Source organism: Pelodiscus sinensis, chromosome 24, assembly GCF_049634645.1.
Source record: "Pelodiscus sinensis isolate JC-2024 chromosome 24, ASM4963464v1, whole genome shotgun sequence".
Taxonomy (NCBI): domain Eukaryota; kingdom Metazoa; phylum Chordata; order Testudines; family Trionychidae; genus Pelodiscus; species Pelodiscus sinensis.
The window spans coordinates 18433715-18452339 of record NC_134734.1 but is presented as its reverse complement, the minus strand read 5'-3'; the positions used below and the strand labels follow the sequence as shown (position 1 = coordinate 18452339).

The 18625-nt window shown below is 49.5% G+C and overlaps 1 protein-coding gene across 1 annotated transcript; it reads left to right on the top strand.

The window, feature by feature from the left end:
- Positions 1-1477: 1477 nt before the first annotated feature.
- Positions 1478-17739, top strand: ETV3 (ETS variant transcription factor 3). Its single transcript, XM_075906939.1, has 5 exons — positions 1478-1635; positions 4148-4210; positions 5846-6083; positions 9622-9737; positions 12910-17739. The coding sequence occupies exons 2-5, from the start codon at positions 4165-4167 to the stop codon at positions 14100-14102; spliced, it is 1593 nt and encodes a 530-aa protein (XP_075763054.1). The 5' UTR covers positions 1478-1635; positions 4148-4164; the 3' UTR covers positions 14103-17739.
- The last annotated feature ends 886 nt before the right edge of the window (positions 17740-18625 follow it).

The window sequence follows — 18625 nt, the reverse complement described above, 5'->3', positions numbered from 1 at the left end:
TGACAGGGTCCAGCCGAGATCCAAGCCCATAGACGCAAAGCAAGAGCTCTAAAGCGCGCCCAGTCAGCAGCCACAAGACAGGTAATGGGTGGGAGGGACTTGCCGAAGGTCACGCAGCAGGGCTGGGAATAGAACTCCCAGTGCAATTCCCTAGCCCCAAGAGCAGCGATGGGCAAACTAGGTTAGTGAGTGGGCTGCAGGAGTGGCCCTCCTTTGTCTCAATGGGCTGCAAAATTGGCATAACCAAGGCAGTCCTCTGGTATAGGGCAGTTTTGCTCACTGCACCTGCCACCTAGAATCGGAGGGGGGTGCCGACGGAACCGTAGCAGTGCTGTGATTGGCTGCAGAAGGCGCGCACGGCCCTCACAGTCAGCGTTGAGGGCAATCAGCCCGCACCTCCCTGCGCCTGCCCTTGCTTTAGGAGTGTGTCACTTTGGTAACACCAGTAGGAAAAAACGGATGTGGAGAAAACCAGTGGAATTGGGCAGCCCTGCACTTGGGCGAAGGTAAATCAAACGATTCACGGGCCACACATAGAATCCTGATAGGCCGCAGGTTGCTCCCCCCACTGCCTTAGACCATGCTGCCCCCACCGGAGGCAATGAAGAAGTGCTTGCTGCTCTCATGGTCCCAGGGCATTAAAGATCTTCTGCAGAGAGCATTAATGGGGTACTCAGTACCCCTCCATTCCCCAATATCCCCATCCCACAACTCCTCCCCACTTCCCTCACCCAACTCCCTCCCTCCCCATCCTAACGCCCCAAACCCTGATGGCTTCTCCTCTCTCCCCACCCCATCCCTTCCTCTCATCCCTTCCACACCTCAAAAAACCCATTCCCCTGCCCTTCCCCCTTTTTCCTCTCCCCATTTCCCTCTCTGTCCCACTATTCCCCCTCCAACCCTCTTCCATTCCCCTCAATTCCCCTCCCTCCTCTACTCCCCTTATCTCCCCCCATTCCCCTCCCCCTCTAGCCTCCTTACCTCCCCCTCCCTCCTCTATTCCCCTCCCCCTCAATCCCCCTCCCTCCTCTATTCCCCTCCCCCTCTATCCCCCTCCCTCCTCTACTCCCCTTATCTCCCCCCATTCCCCTCCCCCTCTATCCCCCTCCCTCCTCTACTCCCCTTATCTCCCCCCATTCCCCTCCCCCTCCCTCTACTCCCCTTTTCTCCCCCCATTCCCCTCCCCGCTTGTCTCCGCCAATCGCTCCTCTACTCCCCTTATCTACTTTCTCCATCCCCCCATTCTCCATTCTATCCCCCATCTACTCCCCCTCCCCTTCCTCCACGCCTTCGTTTTCTGAGGTAATTTGTCCCCCGCGGGCACTGGTTGGCAGGGTGGGCAGTACGTCCGAACGTGTGCGGCGGGGGCGGTGACGCGCGGTGCGTGTGCGCGGTGACGCCACTGCGGGGCGGAAGCGCGCGCGTGTGTGTGTATATGTGTGTGTGGGCGCTCGCTCCCCCCCCCCCCCCCCTTTTGCCCTCCCCAGTCCCGGAAGCGTGTGGGCGGCGCTGGTTCCGGTTCCGGTGGCTGCGGGGCTGGGTGGCGAGGGGGAGGCAGCAGGCGACGGAGCGAGCGAGCCAGACTCTCGGACGGGCGCAGACTCCGCCGCCCAGAGCCGCCGCCCGGGGACTGAGGTGAGGCCGGGGCGGGCGGGGCCGCGCTTCCCCCCGACTCACGGGCAGCCGCGGAGCCGCCTCCCGTCCCCGGCCCGGGCCGCCCGTCGGGCCTAGGCGGGGGCTGAGGGGACGGAGGTCACAGGAGGGGGAGGGGGCGTCGGGACGGGTGGGGGAGGGGATTTGGGGGGGGCTCTGCGTGTTGGGGGGGCTCAGCGCCAGTGGGGGGGGCGGCTCGTGGGATTGACGGGGGTGGGGCCCTGGAGAAGGGGAGATACGCGGGGCTCGGGGGGGGGAGGGAGGGAGGGAGCAAATGGGTCGGTCGGTGTGGGGGGGGGCTGAGGATCAATGGGGGAGGGGGTTGGGGTTGATGGGAATGGGGTTCCATTGGGAAGGCGAATATGCCGGGATCTTAGGGGAGCCGTCTCTGGGACTAGTGGGGGCGTCTGGGGGTCAGTGGGGGTGCCTGCGGATCGAAGTGGGAGTGGGGTATTCAAGGGAGCGGCAGGGTCTCTGGAGAAATTTAGGGGGTGAGGTTCGATAAGAAAAGATTGGGAGAAATGGGGGCTTGGGGGGGAGCTGAATGTCTAAGGAAGAGGGGGGGCATCTCTGGGGGCTGGAAAAAGGAAACAGCGTGGGCTGTGAAGATCTGTGGGGTCTCATGGGGGTTTGTGTCTGAGGTTGGGGGTGGGGCGGTGGGGTTATTTTGGGGGCTGCTGTGCAAGTCGACTTCAAAGAGGGCCTCTGAAGTGGCCGACTGGGGTATTTTCGAGTGACTCAAGGTTGTGGGGTTTGGCTAGTCACTACAGGGAAGGATGTTGGAAATTCCTAGGGCCTGGTGAAGAAAGATGGTATGGCCCATCCAAGGAGCTTTCCTGGGGGGAGAGGTGTGGTAAGCTTTAGGAAAAGGGTGCTGGGGTCTCAGGGGTATTGTGAGTACTGGGCTGGTTAATCCATTTATTGGCCTTTATCAGCTCCGGCTCTGTGAGGAGAAATTTGCTTACTCTTATCCTCACATTGTTAGGGCTCTTGGTTTTCTCTCATTAATAGATGACTACCAGTAACTTGAGTGTTTAAACATGGGGGGGGGGGAGGAGAAGAGAAGGAAACATACTTTAAATTGTCCTGCCCCACCCATGGCACGAGGAGGCTTCGGTGAATTAATATAAGTTTTGAGCTGCCTTGAGGATGGTGCCATAGAAATTGAGCTTAGTTCCCCAACTGTTGGAATATAGGATACCTTCCCCCCCACCTCTACTCCCACCCTCAAATGTATTGCACCCATACTAACCCTCAGCAGGCAGGATTATGCTCATACATTATTCACCAGAATTTAAATTAACACTGCCAATTCCAATAATTATTTACCCTGCTGTAACTGTAGATGATAGGGAACATTCTTTCTTTCAAACAAAAAACCATATTGTGGAAGAGAGAAAGCTACTGACTTTAAAAAGAGAGGGGAACACTCTGGTCTCACCTACCTCCATTTCCCTACTTTCCTTAGCTTTGTGATTTCAAAACATAGACCTTAACAGGAAATTCATTGAGGAAGTATAAATTTTTAAGTAAATGTTTGGTCATCCCTAAGAAGGGCTGATCATAAGCACCTGCTGACCGGACCCATTTCCCACCTGAAACAAGGTTTAAACTGGATTTAGTTTCCACCGTCTTGGTGGTGTGGATACTGTTCTGAAGGGACTGTGTAGCCAGATTTTGAGTCAGTTCTGGCCTCCCACCTGTCTTTCAACTAGCATAAAAATGAACATTTCCCTTCCTCCACCTGTGCTATTGGGCAGTTGATGTTCTTTTTGAGGCCTGTTTGCTTGAATAACACGAGAGATGGTAAAAGCGGCGAGGAGTCCTGTGGCACCTTATAGACTAACTGAAGTGTAGGAGCATAAGCTTTCATGGGCAAAGACCCACTTCATCAGATGCAACAAGAGATGGTAGGATCTTACATGCTTACTTTCTGTACCTCAGAATATTATTGGGAGCATGATATGCCTGTTTCTTGGCTTCACTCTGTGTGATGAGGCCAAGCACATGCAGGTAGTTCTTAACATAGGGTTAATTGACCTAAATAAATCAAAATCAGATGTGCATTCTTGAGTGGAACTCAGAGGCTTGGATATTCTTTCCCTCTTGCTGGTACATCTGAGTGAGTTCAGCAGCTTGTGTATTTTGGCACTCAGGCCTGACCAGGAACAGAAGGCAAACTGTTTGGCTTGTTTTGTCTGTCTCATGGATCGGTCTTGCAGTCCTGTTTCATTTTTACACTTCAGTGGCATGTCAGGAGGGAAGCAGATATTAAACACTGTGTTTACATGTTGTGGTGTTAAGTCACGTTCCAGTAATTACAGCTGCTAATAGCAATGACATCCTGGGTACCATCACTTGGAGTTGGAAGTATTCTCGATTGGAGTGGCTACTTTGTCTAGAAGAGCTTTCTACAGGATGGAACAAGATTCAAAGTCCTGTGGGTGATGATTGCATATTGATAAGTTGTTGCTTATTTCCTTTTATTTCACAGTCAGCAGGAGGGAGAAAATGAAAGCAGGCTGCAGCATTGTGGATAAGCCAGAAGGAGCAGGAGGTAAGGAAGTGTATACAATATGACATTCGACATGGTGAGAATCCTTAAAAACTTAATTTTCATTTATGCTAAGAATCCTTTACATGATTCTGACATTGTAGAAGCCCCTGTCCCGGAGCTGAGTGTGGATGGGAATCAGACCACCAACGTTAATATCAAGCAGGTCTATAATAACGTGGTAGGGGATGTCCTGTGCGGTTTGGATTTAGAGTCACCTAGAGCAGTTACTGGGTTAAGACTTGAATACATTTTCCTATAGGTACTTTACATGCACGGATCGTGATCTTTGACCTTGATTTGTGTCCTACTATGGCTTGTAGGTGTTTTCAGGCCCAATTATTATCTGATATGGTGGTAACACAGATGTCATCCATCCATGGCATGGTTTGGCCTAGCACAATTCTTACAAACCCCCCAAATTACCCTGTCCACAATAAGCTAGGAAACCCTGCAACAATAGCTATGTTGGAAAACTGTTCTAGCCCAACTAAATTTGCTAGTTATTCATGAGCACCTGTTAGCAGGACTGAAGGTAATGTAGATAGAGATTTTCTTTAAAGACTGGAGAGCTAACTGGATTCATTGAAAATTAGGCCTCATTTAGATATCTGTGGGTTTAGGTGTCTGATTTTAGAATCCCAAGTTAAAATATGTGGCCAAAATGTTTGGTGCGTAATAGGGATGTTAAATTTCAATTATTTCACTAATTGAATAATCGATGCAAATTGCATCGCCTATTCAATTAGTTGAAAAGGATACTTCCGTTACACTGGAAAGGTGCTTCAAAGGTACTTCAAAACAGCAAGGGCTGTTGCTACACTTTAAAAGTGAAAGCATTGCAGGGAGCACTGGGCCAGCAGGGGTCTCAAGCAGTCCCCCACTGGCCCCATGCACCCTGTGGCATTTCAAAGCAGCAGCGCCGCATGGAGCCAGGGGTCAGCTGGGGACTCTGAGTCCCCAGCTGACCCCAGGGCTCCATGCGGCGCTGCTGCTTTGAAACGCCATGGGGAGCCCAGTGTCAGGCTCCACGCGGTGTTTCAGCTTTGACAGCGACACATGCAGCCCGGGCTCCCAATTGGCCCTGGGTTGCATGCGGCATTTCAAAGCATCGGTGCCACATGGAGCCTGGGGTCTGGCCCCAGGCTTCACATGGCACTGCTGCTTGGAAGCAGTCCCTTGTCTCCTTCCCTCCCCCTTGCTGCCTCTTTCTGATAGAGGATAGTCGACTAGTCGTTCACATCCCTATTGCTTATTTGATAATCGACTAGTCATTCGCATCCCTAGTGTGTAAAGGGGCCTCTTTTCTGGGTCTTCTAATGCTTTTTTATCTATAGGCCCTGCTTCTATTTGTATCAGTGTTGATTTTTCTCATTTTTTTCTCAAGGAAGTAGGCAGTATTGCATTGTTATAGCAAGGGAACTGGTGGTCAGGACTCCTGGGTTCTAATCTGCAGTAGCATCTAGGGACCATAACCAAAATCACAGTCCCATTCTGCTAGATACCATTTAGCCACAGTGAAAGGCAGCCACTGCCTCAGAGACCTTACAATTGCACAGCTCTGTTTTTCAAGCTTTGTATTCTTTTGTTTTGATAGCTTTTAATTCTTTCCCTCTGTTGCTTTGGGTTCTTCTCAAGGCTATCACTTCCCGGAATGGGCCTACAAAACTGAATCGAGCCCTGGCTCCCGTCAGATCCAGCTGTGGCACTTCATTCTGGAGCTGCTGCAGAAGGAGGAGTTCCGCCACGTCATCGCCTGGCAGCAGGGCGAATACGGGGAATTTGTGATCAAGGATCCAGATGAAGTGGCCCGTCTGTGGGGCCGGAGGAAATGCAAACCGCAGATGAACTACGACAAGCTGAGCCGGGCCCTCAGGTGAATGAAAGGATACTTGAAAACAATTATTTGCGAGGGTGAAATAGAATAGGGTGGATGGGGAAGGATGACTGGAAGATATGGTTGATTCATGTAAACAGTTGATTGTGGAAATTGACTCAAACTCTTTCCCCCAGCTCAATTGCCTCTCTACTTTGGAGAACTTTGGCTCTGAAGTTGAAGTCCATAGTGTGTGACTGTTTGGTTTATTCAGTTATATTTGGAAAACATGAGGAGGAAATAGCCACGTGGTTGCCAGAGAGTTGTGACATGACAGCAGATTTGTCCTCTAATCAGATGTGGGATGTAACGACAAATTTGCATTTATAATTTGAAACTCGTTGTAATCTGGATTATTTACTTCTCCTGAGCGTTCCTGAGTCTCTCCTCTTCCTCCAGTTCTGAGGCATGCTTGAGCAATACAGGTGTTGCAGGAAAATATTGGCTTATTCCATCAGTGATAACATTTCTGAGAAAGCAACTCCCTTGTTTAAGACCAGTTCCTACTTGTACAGAATTAGAGGGAAGAGACACGGGTTTATGGTTTTTACTTGAACCCATGATCAGGTGTTTTACAACAGTTGTATTTTCCTTATTAGCCTAGCACTTGTATATACAAACATAAGTAACAGCACAGTGAGATCCTGGTCTCTGACTTGGCCCTGTGGGTGCTACAGTAACACAAATAATAAACAACAAGGATTGTCCAACTCCTTAGTGTTTTTCTGTACCTCTTGCAGCAGTAAATTCAGCTGTGCTTCTTTAGGGTTCAGCTCTAACCTGCTAAGAGCTGCTAACATCATAGAAGTGTGCAACAGAGGGTCAGTGTTCCCTGTAATTGGGCACATGGGTCAAATGCTACCCAGCTGATAGAGCAGTGTTTTTCAACCTTTTTTTTTTATAAAATACCCCTTTTAAAAAAAATTGTAAGTACCCCCTGTACCTACAGTTTTCAGACACACACACAATTTTTTTCTACCATTGCAACACATTTGTTTTAACAACTTAATCGTAGCCAGGCAGGTGATGAAATTTTTGGGTGTAAAAAGTACAAAAATAATAGTGCTGTAAAACTTAAAACCAAAATTCAGTTTTCTCTAAATTTCAGTTGTGTTAATGTACCCCCGCAGGCTTCTCTCGAGTACCCCTAAGGGTACTCATACCACTGCTTGAGAAACACTGTGATAGAGCACTCACGGCCAGCAGCATCTGTTTCTACCAGTGGTGCACATCTGCACATGCCTCTGTGCACATAAAATAATTTATTCCACACATGGATGGGAAAAAAAAGTGAGAATGTTACCAAGGATAGAATGTGGCCAGTGGTGTAATTTCGTTTAGTGGTGGTGGGTACAGTGGCAGAGGTTGATCAGTTTTCACTGTGCACTTCTGAATCTGCTAGTAAAGTTCTCAGTTACCTTTTCTCCTTGCTAAAGTAAATCCTAATTCTTGAAATTTTTCCCCATGTAACCTTCACCAGAGCACCAGCCAATTTTATTTACGCCCTTTCAGAGTCTCTGCTATATAGTTTGATGGGGGAAGAAGCTCAAAATAGGCCCAGTCTTGTTGACTAGGGAAGTGTAGCCTGGTTAGATCTGTCGTCATAAAAATGACTCTGGGCTCCATTCTGAGAAGTTGTGGTGTTACCAACCTCACTAATAATATGGGCCTCGCTGTCATGTGCCCTCTGATCCCTTCTGGGCAGGGCAGGCAAAGATAAACAAGGCAGCAAACATAACAGACGCATAATGGAACAGGAAGGAAACAATAAATTGAATAACACCAACGCTGCAATTGGTGTATGGCCCTGGAAAAAGCTCCACCTGTGTGATCTGGCCATGCCTTGGTTCCTCTGTCACGTTCGGAACTTCAGGGAGATTAATCAGCAGTGCAGGTACAAGCAACCACCTCCAGTAGGAAGCCTTTGGCTTCCCACCCCCCTCCCTGTCCTCCAGCTGCTTGATTTCTTGCCATCTGTGCAATCACCAAGTGCTGACAATCCAGGGTTTTAAATGAAAAGGGGTGTGGGTGTGTTTCAATGTACTGGTGATATCTATCTGGTGAGCTAAGGGTGTGATTCCCAGTTTGTGTTGCTATGCACTAGCTGGCTAACAACAGTCGTGTAGCCATGGGAGCGCAGGCAGCAGGTCTGAGTGCAAATCCACTTGGACCCTGTCGGTACATACTTGGCTTGGCTACCCCACACAGACGCTTGTGGGTGCTGCCACGGCAATGCTTCTCTTTAGGGTGCTACCTTGAGATCCAGCACATGTCGACGCACGCTGGGAATCGAACCCCGATCCCAACGAGCAATTTTTGCCCTGGTGCAAGCTGGCATGGCTTGGCTCCCATTGGGATTACAGGGGGGAGGCAGGGCAATAGCAGCTCTGTGTATTTGTAGTCCTCTTCAGCTGTAGCACCCATCAGCATTTTACAAAGGAGGATGTGCATTGCTATTCCTGATACACTGGTGGGGAAATCAGACCGCCGAGGGGAAATCAGTCACAAACAGTTCAGGGGTAGAGCGCAGAATAGAATCCAGGTGTTCTGAATGCCTGTCCAGGGCCTCAGCCTCCCCACCATGTGGTCTTCTATTGTAGCCAAGAAGCTAGAAATGAAAAGGACCCTTGAGGGCATCTCCTCACTGTCTAACTGTACAGTGTCCCTTTCAACAGCAGTTCCACTAAGCCCCTGAAGCTTAGTGGTCCTGTACGCTTTCAGAGTGGGAGCTTTACTTGAATACAGACTCTTACGGTCACATTCCTTCCCGTTCTCGATTGTTCATTGGCCCTGTGGCACCTGCAGCTACTGTGTAGGTGGAATCGTAGCTGTGCAAAATACTATTTGGCTGTGTTTAATGGAATCCAGTGGTTAGAAATGAACAGCCAGTACTGTGTGCCTGGCCACCTCTCTGGGGGGCTGCCAGCGTGTCCTCTGGGAACCACAGTACAGGAATTCCTGTGTTAGAAGACAATGTCACGGTTTGGGAGGCCAGGTGGAGAGGGCACTGTTGATGGTTTTATTCCTAGCTCTGCCACTGGCTTGCTGTATGACCTTGGGCAAGTCACTTTGTTTCCTCATCTGTAAAAGGAGGCTATTGATACCGACCTTCATAGTGTGCTTTGAAATCAGTGGCTGAAAAGAGCTATCCGCTAGGGATGTAAACTCCTGTTTAACTGGACTGGGGCAGGCGGGGGCTGCTCCAGGTGGGCTACTTCTGCACAGGCTCGCAGGCTGGTAGTCAGCAGCCTCATGGTCTTGGGTAATGGTTAACTGTTATCTGGTTACCCATTCACATCCCTATTATAGTCGAGCTAGCAATTATTCTTTGGAAACTTTTTCTGACAACCACCTCAGTTTTCCCATGCTTATTGTTATCCTTGATCTCTGAGTAGTTTTGTTTCTTTGTAGACGGTTGAAACTTGCACATAGCAGAAGGGAGGCCGTCTGTAGCATGGTTTTTAAGCAATAGACATAAGCTGTATTGCTTCCGACTAGCAGAGCGTTTGATAGTTGTTTTTTTTATATATTTTGGCAGATATTACTATAACAAGAGGATTCTTCACAAGACAAAAGGCAAAAGGTTTACCTACAAGTTCAACTTCAACAAGCTGGTGATGCCCAACTATCCGTTTATTAATATCCGGCCCAATGGTAAGCTGGACATAGAGTTCCTGTCAAATCCTAAGGAGTGTGCATGGATGGGCTGTAGCCTGCCTATAATGCAGACAATGGGTAAGGGGAGTGGGCGGGGGCAAGCTAAAATCATACCGAGTGATCTGCACAGATTCGTTCCACAGTCTATTTGCCCAGGCTGGCGTCTTTCAAGAAATCAGTGCTAATATGATGAGAATGCCAGTAGTAGCTGTAAAAAAGTTTTCTGTTCATTCCCTCTGGGGCACCTGGCATTAGCCATGGTGGGAAGACAGGACCTTGGGCTAGGTGAACCTTTGGTCTGACCCAGAATAGCTATGCTGATGCTCTTAAACTAGTGTGCATTTCTCCATTTGCCCCAAGCCTTTTGGTAGCAGCAAGCAGACAAGCTGAAGCCCTTTGGGCAGTTGATTGAAGATGGCTCATTTGGTTGTCTGCATTGGATGTTTGGGGGCAGGGGGGAGTTGCTTTGCTCGTCATTTATTTGGTTGTGGTATCCCTCTGGTAATAGAAGGCATCGAGTATATTGCAGGGACCTTGTCCTACGTGCTTGCTGAGCGCCAATCTGTTTATGGTCCCGTATCAACGTGACCTTTCCTGTTACGATGTCCAGAGGTCTCCAGGACTTGGTGCATGTAAATGTTATCAAAATGTTCACAGCCTAAAGACAGCGATAAAGAGCTCCCTGCACTCCCAAAGAGCAGTTAAACCAGCTCTTAAGCTGACGGCAGCCTTTGATTGCTCTGTTCCTGCCCCTTTTATGTCAAGCTGAACAATTCATGGCTAAATTGCTCTGGCTTTCAGGGGAATTCACTAGTGAATGCAGAACAGAGCAGTTTCCAGTGGTGGGTTTTGACTGGCTTGTGAGCCGTGAACTCCCGAACTCTTGTGATGACCCAAATCCACAGTGGTTTACAGGCTAGCCACAAGGTGCTTAGGCAGGAAGCATCGGTGTTGGCCATTTGGCTATTCAGCTCTTGCCACTGAGTCAATAATTTCTGAGTGTAAATTCCACCCCAGGGTTTGGGCCAAGGCTACAATTATTCGGTCAGAGGGTCCATCCATCTCGAGTTCCATTCTGGTGGGGTTATGTGGTGGAATCTAGGAGCCTGTGACCAGCCTTATATGATTGAAGGTTAGCTCAGGAAAGGTAGAAACCCAGGGAAAGAATAAGTGTGAATGTTGAAGGCGTCTGTGTCTCTAAACAGCTTCCACACTCCTCAGGGAGGATCACGTTGAGCATGACGAGTGAGATGCTGGGGGGAGCTATTCTGTTCAGGTCCGTGACTGCAAAACTCAAAGCTGCAAAGAGTTGAACCCCATGGCTGGCCACATTCAGAGCGGCAGCGACAGGGCTCACCTCCTCACGAAGGCCTGACGAATGGCTGAAGATGAATTTTACAGAAAGGAAAGGGGATCGGTGTTTGTGGGGACTGCTCTGCCCCACTGTTGTATTTTATTCTTAGATGACTGGGGCACTGTAAAATATCTAGATGGATCCTGCCACTGTGCATCTGACTCATCATTTGACTCTGAGGCTGCCCAGTGTTATTTTAATCATGAAAGGCCAGAATTGTGGTTTCAAAGAGCCTGTCCTTTAAGAAAACCTCCACCCAAGGGTTAGGAGACAGCAGAGGAGTAGAAATCTCCGGTGAAGTTGGGTGATTTTCCCCCCCATGGGAGAAATGTTGCGTGGAGGGGGAAAACGTATTTTCCAGGACCCCTGAAAAGCATGAGGGATATAAAATCTAGTGTGAAGCTGCACTGCAGCTCTATAATTACTGCAGCAACAAGTCTGAGCAGTTCTGCCTCAATATTGCTCACTACTGCTCCTTTTCCCTGTTTGCCGCCACTCCCTCCTGTCCCTGGGGCATGCATTTAAAAAAAAAAAAAGGTTTGGAGAATTGGAATGCATCTGTCTAATTACAACCTGTTTTCTTTCCTCCTGGCTGGGAGTGGGGGTGGGGAATATTAAACCTGTTTGGGGCTCTGGGATCTGATTTCCCCCCCCCCCCCCCTCTCTGTGGTGTGGACTTTCCGGGGTCGAGGTGCTTAAGTCTCTGAGACGAGAGCGGGGTCAAGGCCGCATGAATCAGGGTTCTGGTAGCTGTAGTAAATCCTGAGTGCTCGTGTGGTCTTGAGCACTCAGATGGGGCTTGTCTGAAACACTGGGCAAAAGGAAGCTACCTGAGGAGTTGTATTACTGGGGAGAACATCTGAGATCGAACCTCTTCTGTTCTAGGGATGTAAAAATCCCATTTAATCAGTTAACCAATTAAGCATTACATTTAACTGGTTAACTGCTTAAATAGGGGCGGGTGGAGGGCTGGTGTGACTCCCACAGGGTGGCACAGCGAGGCCCACCAAGCTGGGGCAACCCCCTGCCCACAGTGAGCCGGCCAGATGGAAGCCACTCCAGCTGGGCTGGTGCACCCCCGGTGGTGCGGTGAGCCTGGCTGGGCTAGAGCGCGCCCCCCCACAGCACAGGTGGGGAGCTGCTCTGGCCAGGCCAAGCCCGCCATACTGTGGGCAGGCGGCAGGCTGCCTGGGCCCTGCCAGGCCAGCAGATAACCAACAGGCATCACCTGGTAACCACTGACATCCCTATTCCATTTTAGAAAGGCACAAACGGGTGGGTTTTGAAGTTCCTATGAGAATTGGAGCTTTATCCGTGTAGTGTGAGTAGCTTCAGTAAAACTATTGCAGGACGTGTGTCCTGCACTCTGCCTCCTCAGAAAGCCTCTCTGTTAAACGGGAGAGACAGAAAGGGCAGGGGAAACGTTTGGCTCTGAAAATCAGCGATTAGTGGACCGTGCTGAACACCCTGAAGAAGAGCTTTGTGTAAGCTTGAAAATGTCACCCACAGAAGTTGGTCCAGTAAATGGGTGAGGAGTATTACCTCACCCAGCTTGTTTCTCTCAAAGGAGACGATTCAGCTCCAAAAGTGATGAGATTTTGAGGCAGGCAGCGGTGATTGAGGATTTGGAGGTGTGGGGGAGGGAAATAGAGAGCCAGCTTGTTTCTGACCGATCACCTGTTGCACTGCGGAGCGTGTATGGTAATTGCACGTTCTGTTTTTAAGCACAGAAAGGTGCAGCTCTCACTTGTGACACTTTCCTCCTTGGTCCTGTGGGTTCCTAACGCTCCTTTCTCGTTCTCTCCTTTGTCTCAGGTGGTGTCCCACAGAGCGCCCCGCCTGTCCCCACTTCCTCCCGCTTCCATTTCCCACCCTTGGACAGCCACTCTCCCACCGAGGATGCCCAGCCCAGCCGGTTCTCCAGCGGATCTCTGCTGCCTTCCAGCCAGGAGCCTCTGAACGACAGCGGGGACAGGAAGCCCGACATGCCAGAGCTGGAGGACGTCTCGTCTGACTGGCGACGTGGGGTGGATCTCATGGCTGCTCGGAACGCGGTGGGCGCCAGCAGCATCAATAATCAGAAACGCAAGCCGGAGGTCATGCTGCCTCTCTTCACAAGGCCTGGGCTCTACCCGGATCCACACAGCCCTTTCGCCGTGTCTCCTCTTCCAGGGCGTGGTGGGGTCTTAAATGTCCCCATCTCACCGGCGCTGTCCCTGACTCCAACCCTCTTCTCCTACAGCCCCTCGCCCGGTCTCAGCCCCTTCACAGGGAGCAGCTGCTTCTCTTTCAACCCTGAGGAAATGAAACACTACCTGCATTCACAAGCCTGCTCGGTCTTCAACTACCACCTGAGCCCGCGGACTTTCCCCCGCTATCCGGGGCTCATGGTTCCACCACTACAGTGCCAGATGCATCCCGAAGAGCAGCCCCAGTTCCCGATCAAGCTGCAGCCCCCTCCGGTGGGGCGTAAGAACAGAGAGAGACTGGAAAGCACTGGAGAGGCGGCTGCCCCTCAGCTAGCTCCTGCTTCCCCCCGAGTGAAGGTTGAGCCCATGGTGGAGAAGGAGCCTGAGAGTGAAGAGCCACCAGCCAAAGGGAAGGACAAAAGTGAGAAAGAGGAAGGGCCTGGCATGGAAATGCCAAACACCAGCCTGGAAGGGGGGCGAGGAGCTATATTTGCCAGGCCAGCTGCCCCGTCCTGGCCCTCAGCACCACCAGCACCGACCCCAATGAACCTCCCCCCTGAAGAATCCCAGGGGCAAGTGGAAGGAGGTGGAGAAAAGCCATCCAGAGAGCCAGCGGGAGACCCCGGGGCGCAGGAAAAGAGAGAGGATGCCCTGATGCCGCCGAAACTGCGTCTCAAACGTCGTTGGAACGGTGACCGGCAGGCAGACGCCCCGGAGGAGCACCAGAATGGGAAGCTCCACTGGAACGGCATGCTGGGGGCCCCGCACCTCATCCCTGCGCCCAAGGCAGTGACAGCCACGGCTGCGTCGGACACCTAGGAACGAACTGGAAAGCGCTACAGTCCCTATGTACCAGAATCCATGTATTTATGTAGCAAGGTTGCGGGGTGGGGGAGGGGGCGGGGAGGGAGACTACAATGGTTTGATAATTCTAGAAACTAGGATTTGGGGGAGGGGGGGTGTCGGGTCATTTTAATTGGTTTACTCGCAGGTGAGACTCCGCTTGTCCTAGCTAGGAGAGAGGTGCTAACTCTTCTGTGCATGAGGTGGAGACCTTGCATAAACTTCAGACAGACCAAGCCACCCTCTCCAGCGAGGCTTTTATGAACTCCTAATCGACTTTATGTTCTCTAGTATTTATAGAAGCAGGAATCTGAATAGAGTTCCTTTTTATGGAGTCAGGTGCAGCGACGGAAAAAGATCTAACAGTTCCGTCTGAGGTGCGACTCTCGCGCGGCATCATGAGCCGCCGCTCTTTCCAGCGGCTTTGGCAGCCGGGAATGTTGCACTGTCTTTCAATTGAAACCGAGCTTGCAGAAAGACAAACACACAGAAACAACACAGCTTGGCACCCGGAGGAGGAAGCTGCTGAAAACTCAGCAGTCGGTAGTTTTTGAGTCAAGCTGTACTTCTGACAAACAACTCATTAGGACTTGAAGACGCAATGGTCGTTCTTTCAGCCTTCTTGAAATATTGAAAAAGCCATGAGCAATTGTCAAACCTTTCAGGGAAGGAAGGTCGTGGGGTGGGGGAAAATAACCTAATGCCTTTAATAGAATGCATTAAGATGTACCCTAGTTTTTTTTTTTTTCCCTAATAGTATGGGTGGGGTGGGGATGTGATTGGAAGATTAACCCTCTAATTTGATTGTGGTGAGTTCATAGAAAAGGAATGAGGAGAGCTTTGTTCAATCTACTCCTTGTATTGTTTGGTTCCCCTATCACTTTGAGTCATGCCTTAACTATATAGATACACTTTATGTGATCAGGGCCTGTTGACAGAAGAAGCTTGTATCTCGACTGAGGCTGGGTTTCCATTTGGTGTTGGGGGCTGTCTTGCTTCCGATGCCATGGGGAGGAAAATGGTTGGATGGATTGCGATGGGTGTGGATATAAAGGATTGTGGGGAGGGACGAGAGTAGCTCAGGGAGGCACTGAAGACGGTGTTCTGGTGGGTGCGAGAGAAGTTCTGGGGTGAGTTTGAGAGGCGAGCAGGTGCTGGAAAGCATGGCCGTGCTCTGAGTCATGATGGTGGCGACTCAGACCTGGCTTTGTAAATCTTGCCACAGTATTTGCGATCAGCCTGCCGGTCCCCTGGATAGCTGTGTGTCTCATTAGATTAATTGGCCTGGGCTTCAGATTACACTGAGGAACGTGATTCTTTCCTGTTGCTTTGGGACTAATTTCTAATGATTCCTTGAAAGGAACTGAACGATTGATCTCTGCAGGGATGAAGTTGTATCTCTAGTATTGTCATGTATTCCTGCAAGTCTAGCAGGCAGTCTCCTTTAATAGAGAGCTTCGCAACGCTAAGGCAGGGGCAGTGTGTGAATGAGTAGAGTATTACTTGTGTATGCTATCAGGCAACTCTAACCCTGGACTGCATGGTTAAGAGAGCAGCTAGCCTGCTAAGCGTGTGGCCAGTAAGTTGTTAACCTGACCGGCGTGAGGTAAAATAGTGTACATCGTTCCAGGAGCAGTCTTAGAAGTGCTGCTTTGTATGGTAACTGCTGCCTGAGAGCTGGTGGCAGGATCGTGTCACCCCTGGGGTGCAGAAGGGGTGGTCTGCTTACTGGGGGTAGCTCCGCTTAGTTGCAGCATCTGTGCCTTGGTGCCATTCCTGCTTCGTTCCCAGCTGCGCGCTGCGGCTTAGAACCATGGACTTCCTTGCTCCCAGGTCTTGGCCGTAACCATTACCCCACAGGGTTGCCGCCTTAGCATCTAGGTTTACCTCCAGATTTGGAATGGAGCACAGGGGAGAAAGGAAAGGCATTCCCAGCATGCGGAAACAGCCCTTTCCCAAAGAGAGGGCCAGCAGATGTCGGTATGAACTCAGGAATAGAAACATGAGGCCTTTTGAATTAGTAATGCATATCTTCAGCCCCATCATACCCAAGTGCCAGAATGAATGGATGCTGCTCCCGTTCGGAACGGGGGGGAAGGGGAGGGCGGGAAATCAAATCACTTGTTTTGTGCTTTTTCAAAACGAAAGTTAAAACTACATTTAAAATGTCCTTTGGCTTTAAAAGTTTGTAATCGCTCTGGGTGGGGAGCGGGGAGGGTCGATTGTCGTTGCACTGCAAACTGGGATCTACAAGTTCAGGGAAAAAGGACTCAGGTTCTCAGGACAATGGACCAGTGAACGCTGGGCACATCGGAGTTGGGGGGATGTATTCAGCTTTGGACAAGGGGAGGGCAAAGCCCGTTCGGCAGCATGACCCTGTTCCCCAGCTGGCTCAGGAAGTCGCATTTCTGCAGAGGTGTTCCTCCTGACCAGACATCACCTTGCCTAGCAGCAACTTTAAAGGAGGAAGCTTATAAATACATTTTAAATAATATATATATATATATATTCCAGTGTGCCAAATATTTAAACTTTTAAAGTTTAAATGGTTGAAAATCTCAGCGTCCACCTGTATTAACTAATCAAGAGCATGTTAATGTTTAAAACCATTTTTGCTTTGTTTAGCCATAGAGAATCTGTAGGAAAGGAACTTTAATGAGACAACCAGCTGTTACCTGAGGTCTTGGAGAAAGAGTTGTCAGTGCAAACCACAGAGTTGGGAGTGTTAGCCAAGCGTCTCCCCTCAGTGTTGCAAAATTGTCACGCCCTGAGGCTCAGTCTGCTCAATAATGAAAATTATTCCTCACATCCCCCGGGGGAGGGCAAGTTGGATTTTGCAAGGCTAGACTAGCTGGGGATGGTATTTGGCTAATACTGCCCTATTCCACACGGGGAATTGATCTGTATGGGTGAAGAGAAAGGAATGGCCTCCTTTAGAAGCATTAAACCCTAGCGGCAGGTCCCGATCTTCCCCTGTGTGACAGGTTAAACCCATTGCTTGGTTGTCGTCTTTTTAATTTATTCTATAATTATGTTTTTACTTTTTAAAGTAACTTTTTTCTTTTTTTCTCTCTTCTGGATCCTGGTGGGTTTTAAAAAGGATTTTTTTTCTTTGGTTTGAAATATTTTTAATCAGATTGTTTGTTCTTAAAAAGCTGTTAAATTTTAGAGTGGTTTTTAAGGAGAAAAAGTATTTACTGATAGAAAGTTTTCAAAAAGTTCACTTTTCGTGAGGCATGTTTTTGACTTTATTAGAGTTGATTCAGCAGGGATTAGTATGGATGCATACACATCTGACTCTGTTAGCTTGAGCTATCTGTCCACTGAAAGCAGAATTAAAAGTGTGTGTATATGTACATAAAAATGTAAAGTAGTCTTTAAATACTCCATTGTGCAGTGCCTTTAGCTGTTCCATTTTCTATAAAGTCTTCAAAAAAGTTTGCATATATATATATATTATATATATATGATGTAATGTTATAGAAATATATGTATAATATACATATTTTTTCCAGGGGTATCTGATAGCTCTGTATTTTGTTATGGAAGTTGAAAGAAAAAAAAAGTATTTTACCTCAAATTAAAACGTTAAATAAACCTTTTAAATAAGTCAGCATGGTTTTTTTTTTAGTTTGTGCATTGTCAGATTGTCCGTCCATTGTGGTGCCTGTTAGCATGCCTCCCACATGCTAATTAGGGATGTAATAGTGTAGTCAATTAACCGATAAGCCAAATGCTTATAGGTTAATGCTATAGACTACACACATTCCTTCCTGCTCCTGCCCGCAAATTATTTAGCAGGCTGGCCAGCAGCCCGGCTCAGTCCTGGCTCGCGCTGGGTCCAGGACCTACCCCTGCTGCGGCTCTGCATTTAAAGTGTACTAGGAGCCAGGCAGGTAGGCAGCCCGGCTCAGTTCCAGCTTGTGCCTGGTCCAGGAGCGTAGCCCCCACTCTGGACAGGAGCTGCTGCCACCCTGCACTGCTGCCTCTGTATCAGAGGCAGCAGAGGGGGGCGACAGGCAGCTGGTCCGCGAGGGGAGCAGGTTTTTAAACTGACTCCCCTTGTGGACCAGTTCCCGCCTGGCAGCAGTGTGGAGTGGCAGGGGGGCTCCTCAGGAGTGAGGCCAGAACGCACTGGCTGCTGGCCCCACCCCTGAGGACTATAGAATAGTCGAGTAACCGATAAGAATTCATGAGGTTATTCTGCTATTGAGTTAACCGATATTTAACATCCCACATGCTAATGCAAGGTGTGGTATGGGGAAGAATTATCCCCATTTTACAGTTGGGGAACCCAATCGAGTAAGTGATTCAACAACGGTGTTGCAAAAAATTCCAGCAGAACTGGAAGCTGAATCCCAATCTTCCAAGTCAATTGCTTGAACCACAAGACGACTCTGCAGTCTGATACCAAACCCTTAGAGCACTTGGGGACCTGCAGAGGAGACAGGATGGTTATCGGCACTTTAGCGGTGGTGAAACAGGCACAAACGGGGAAG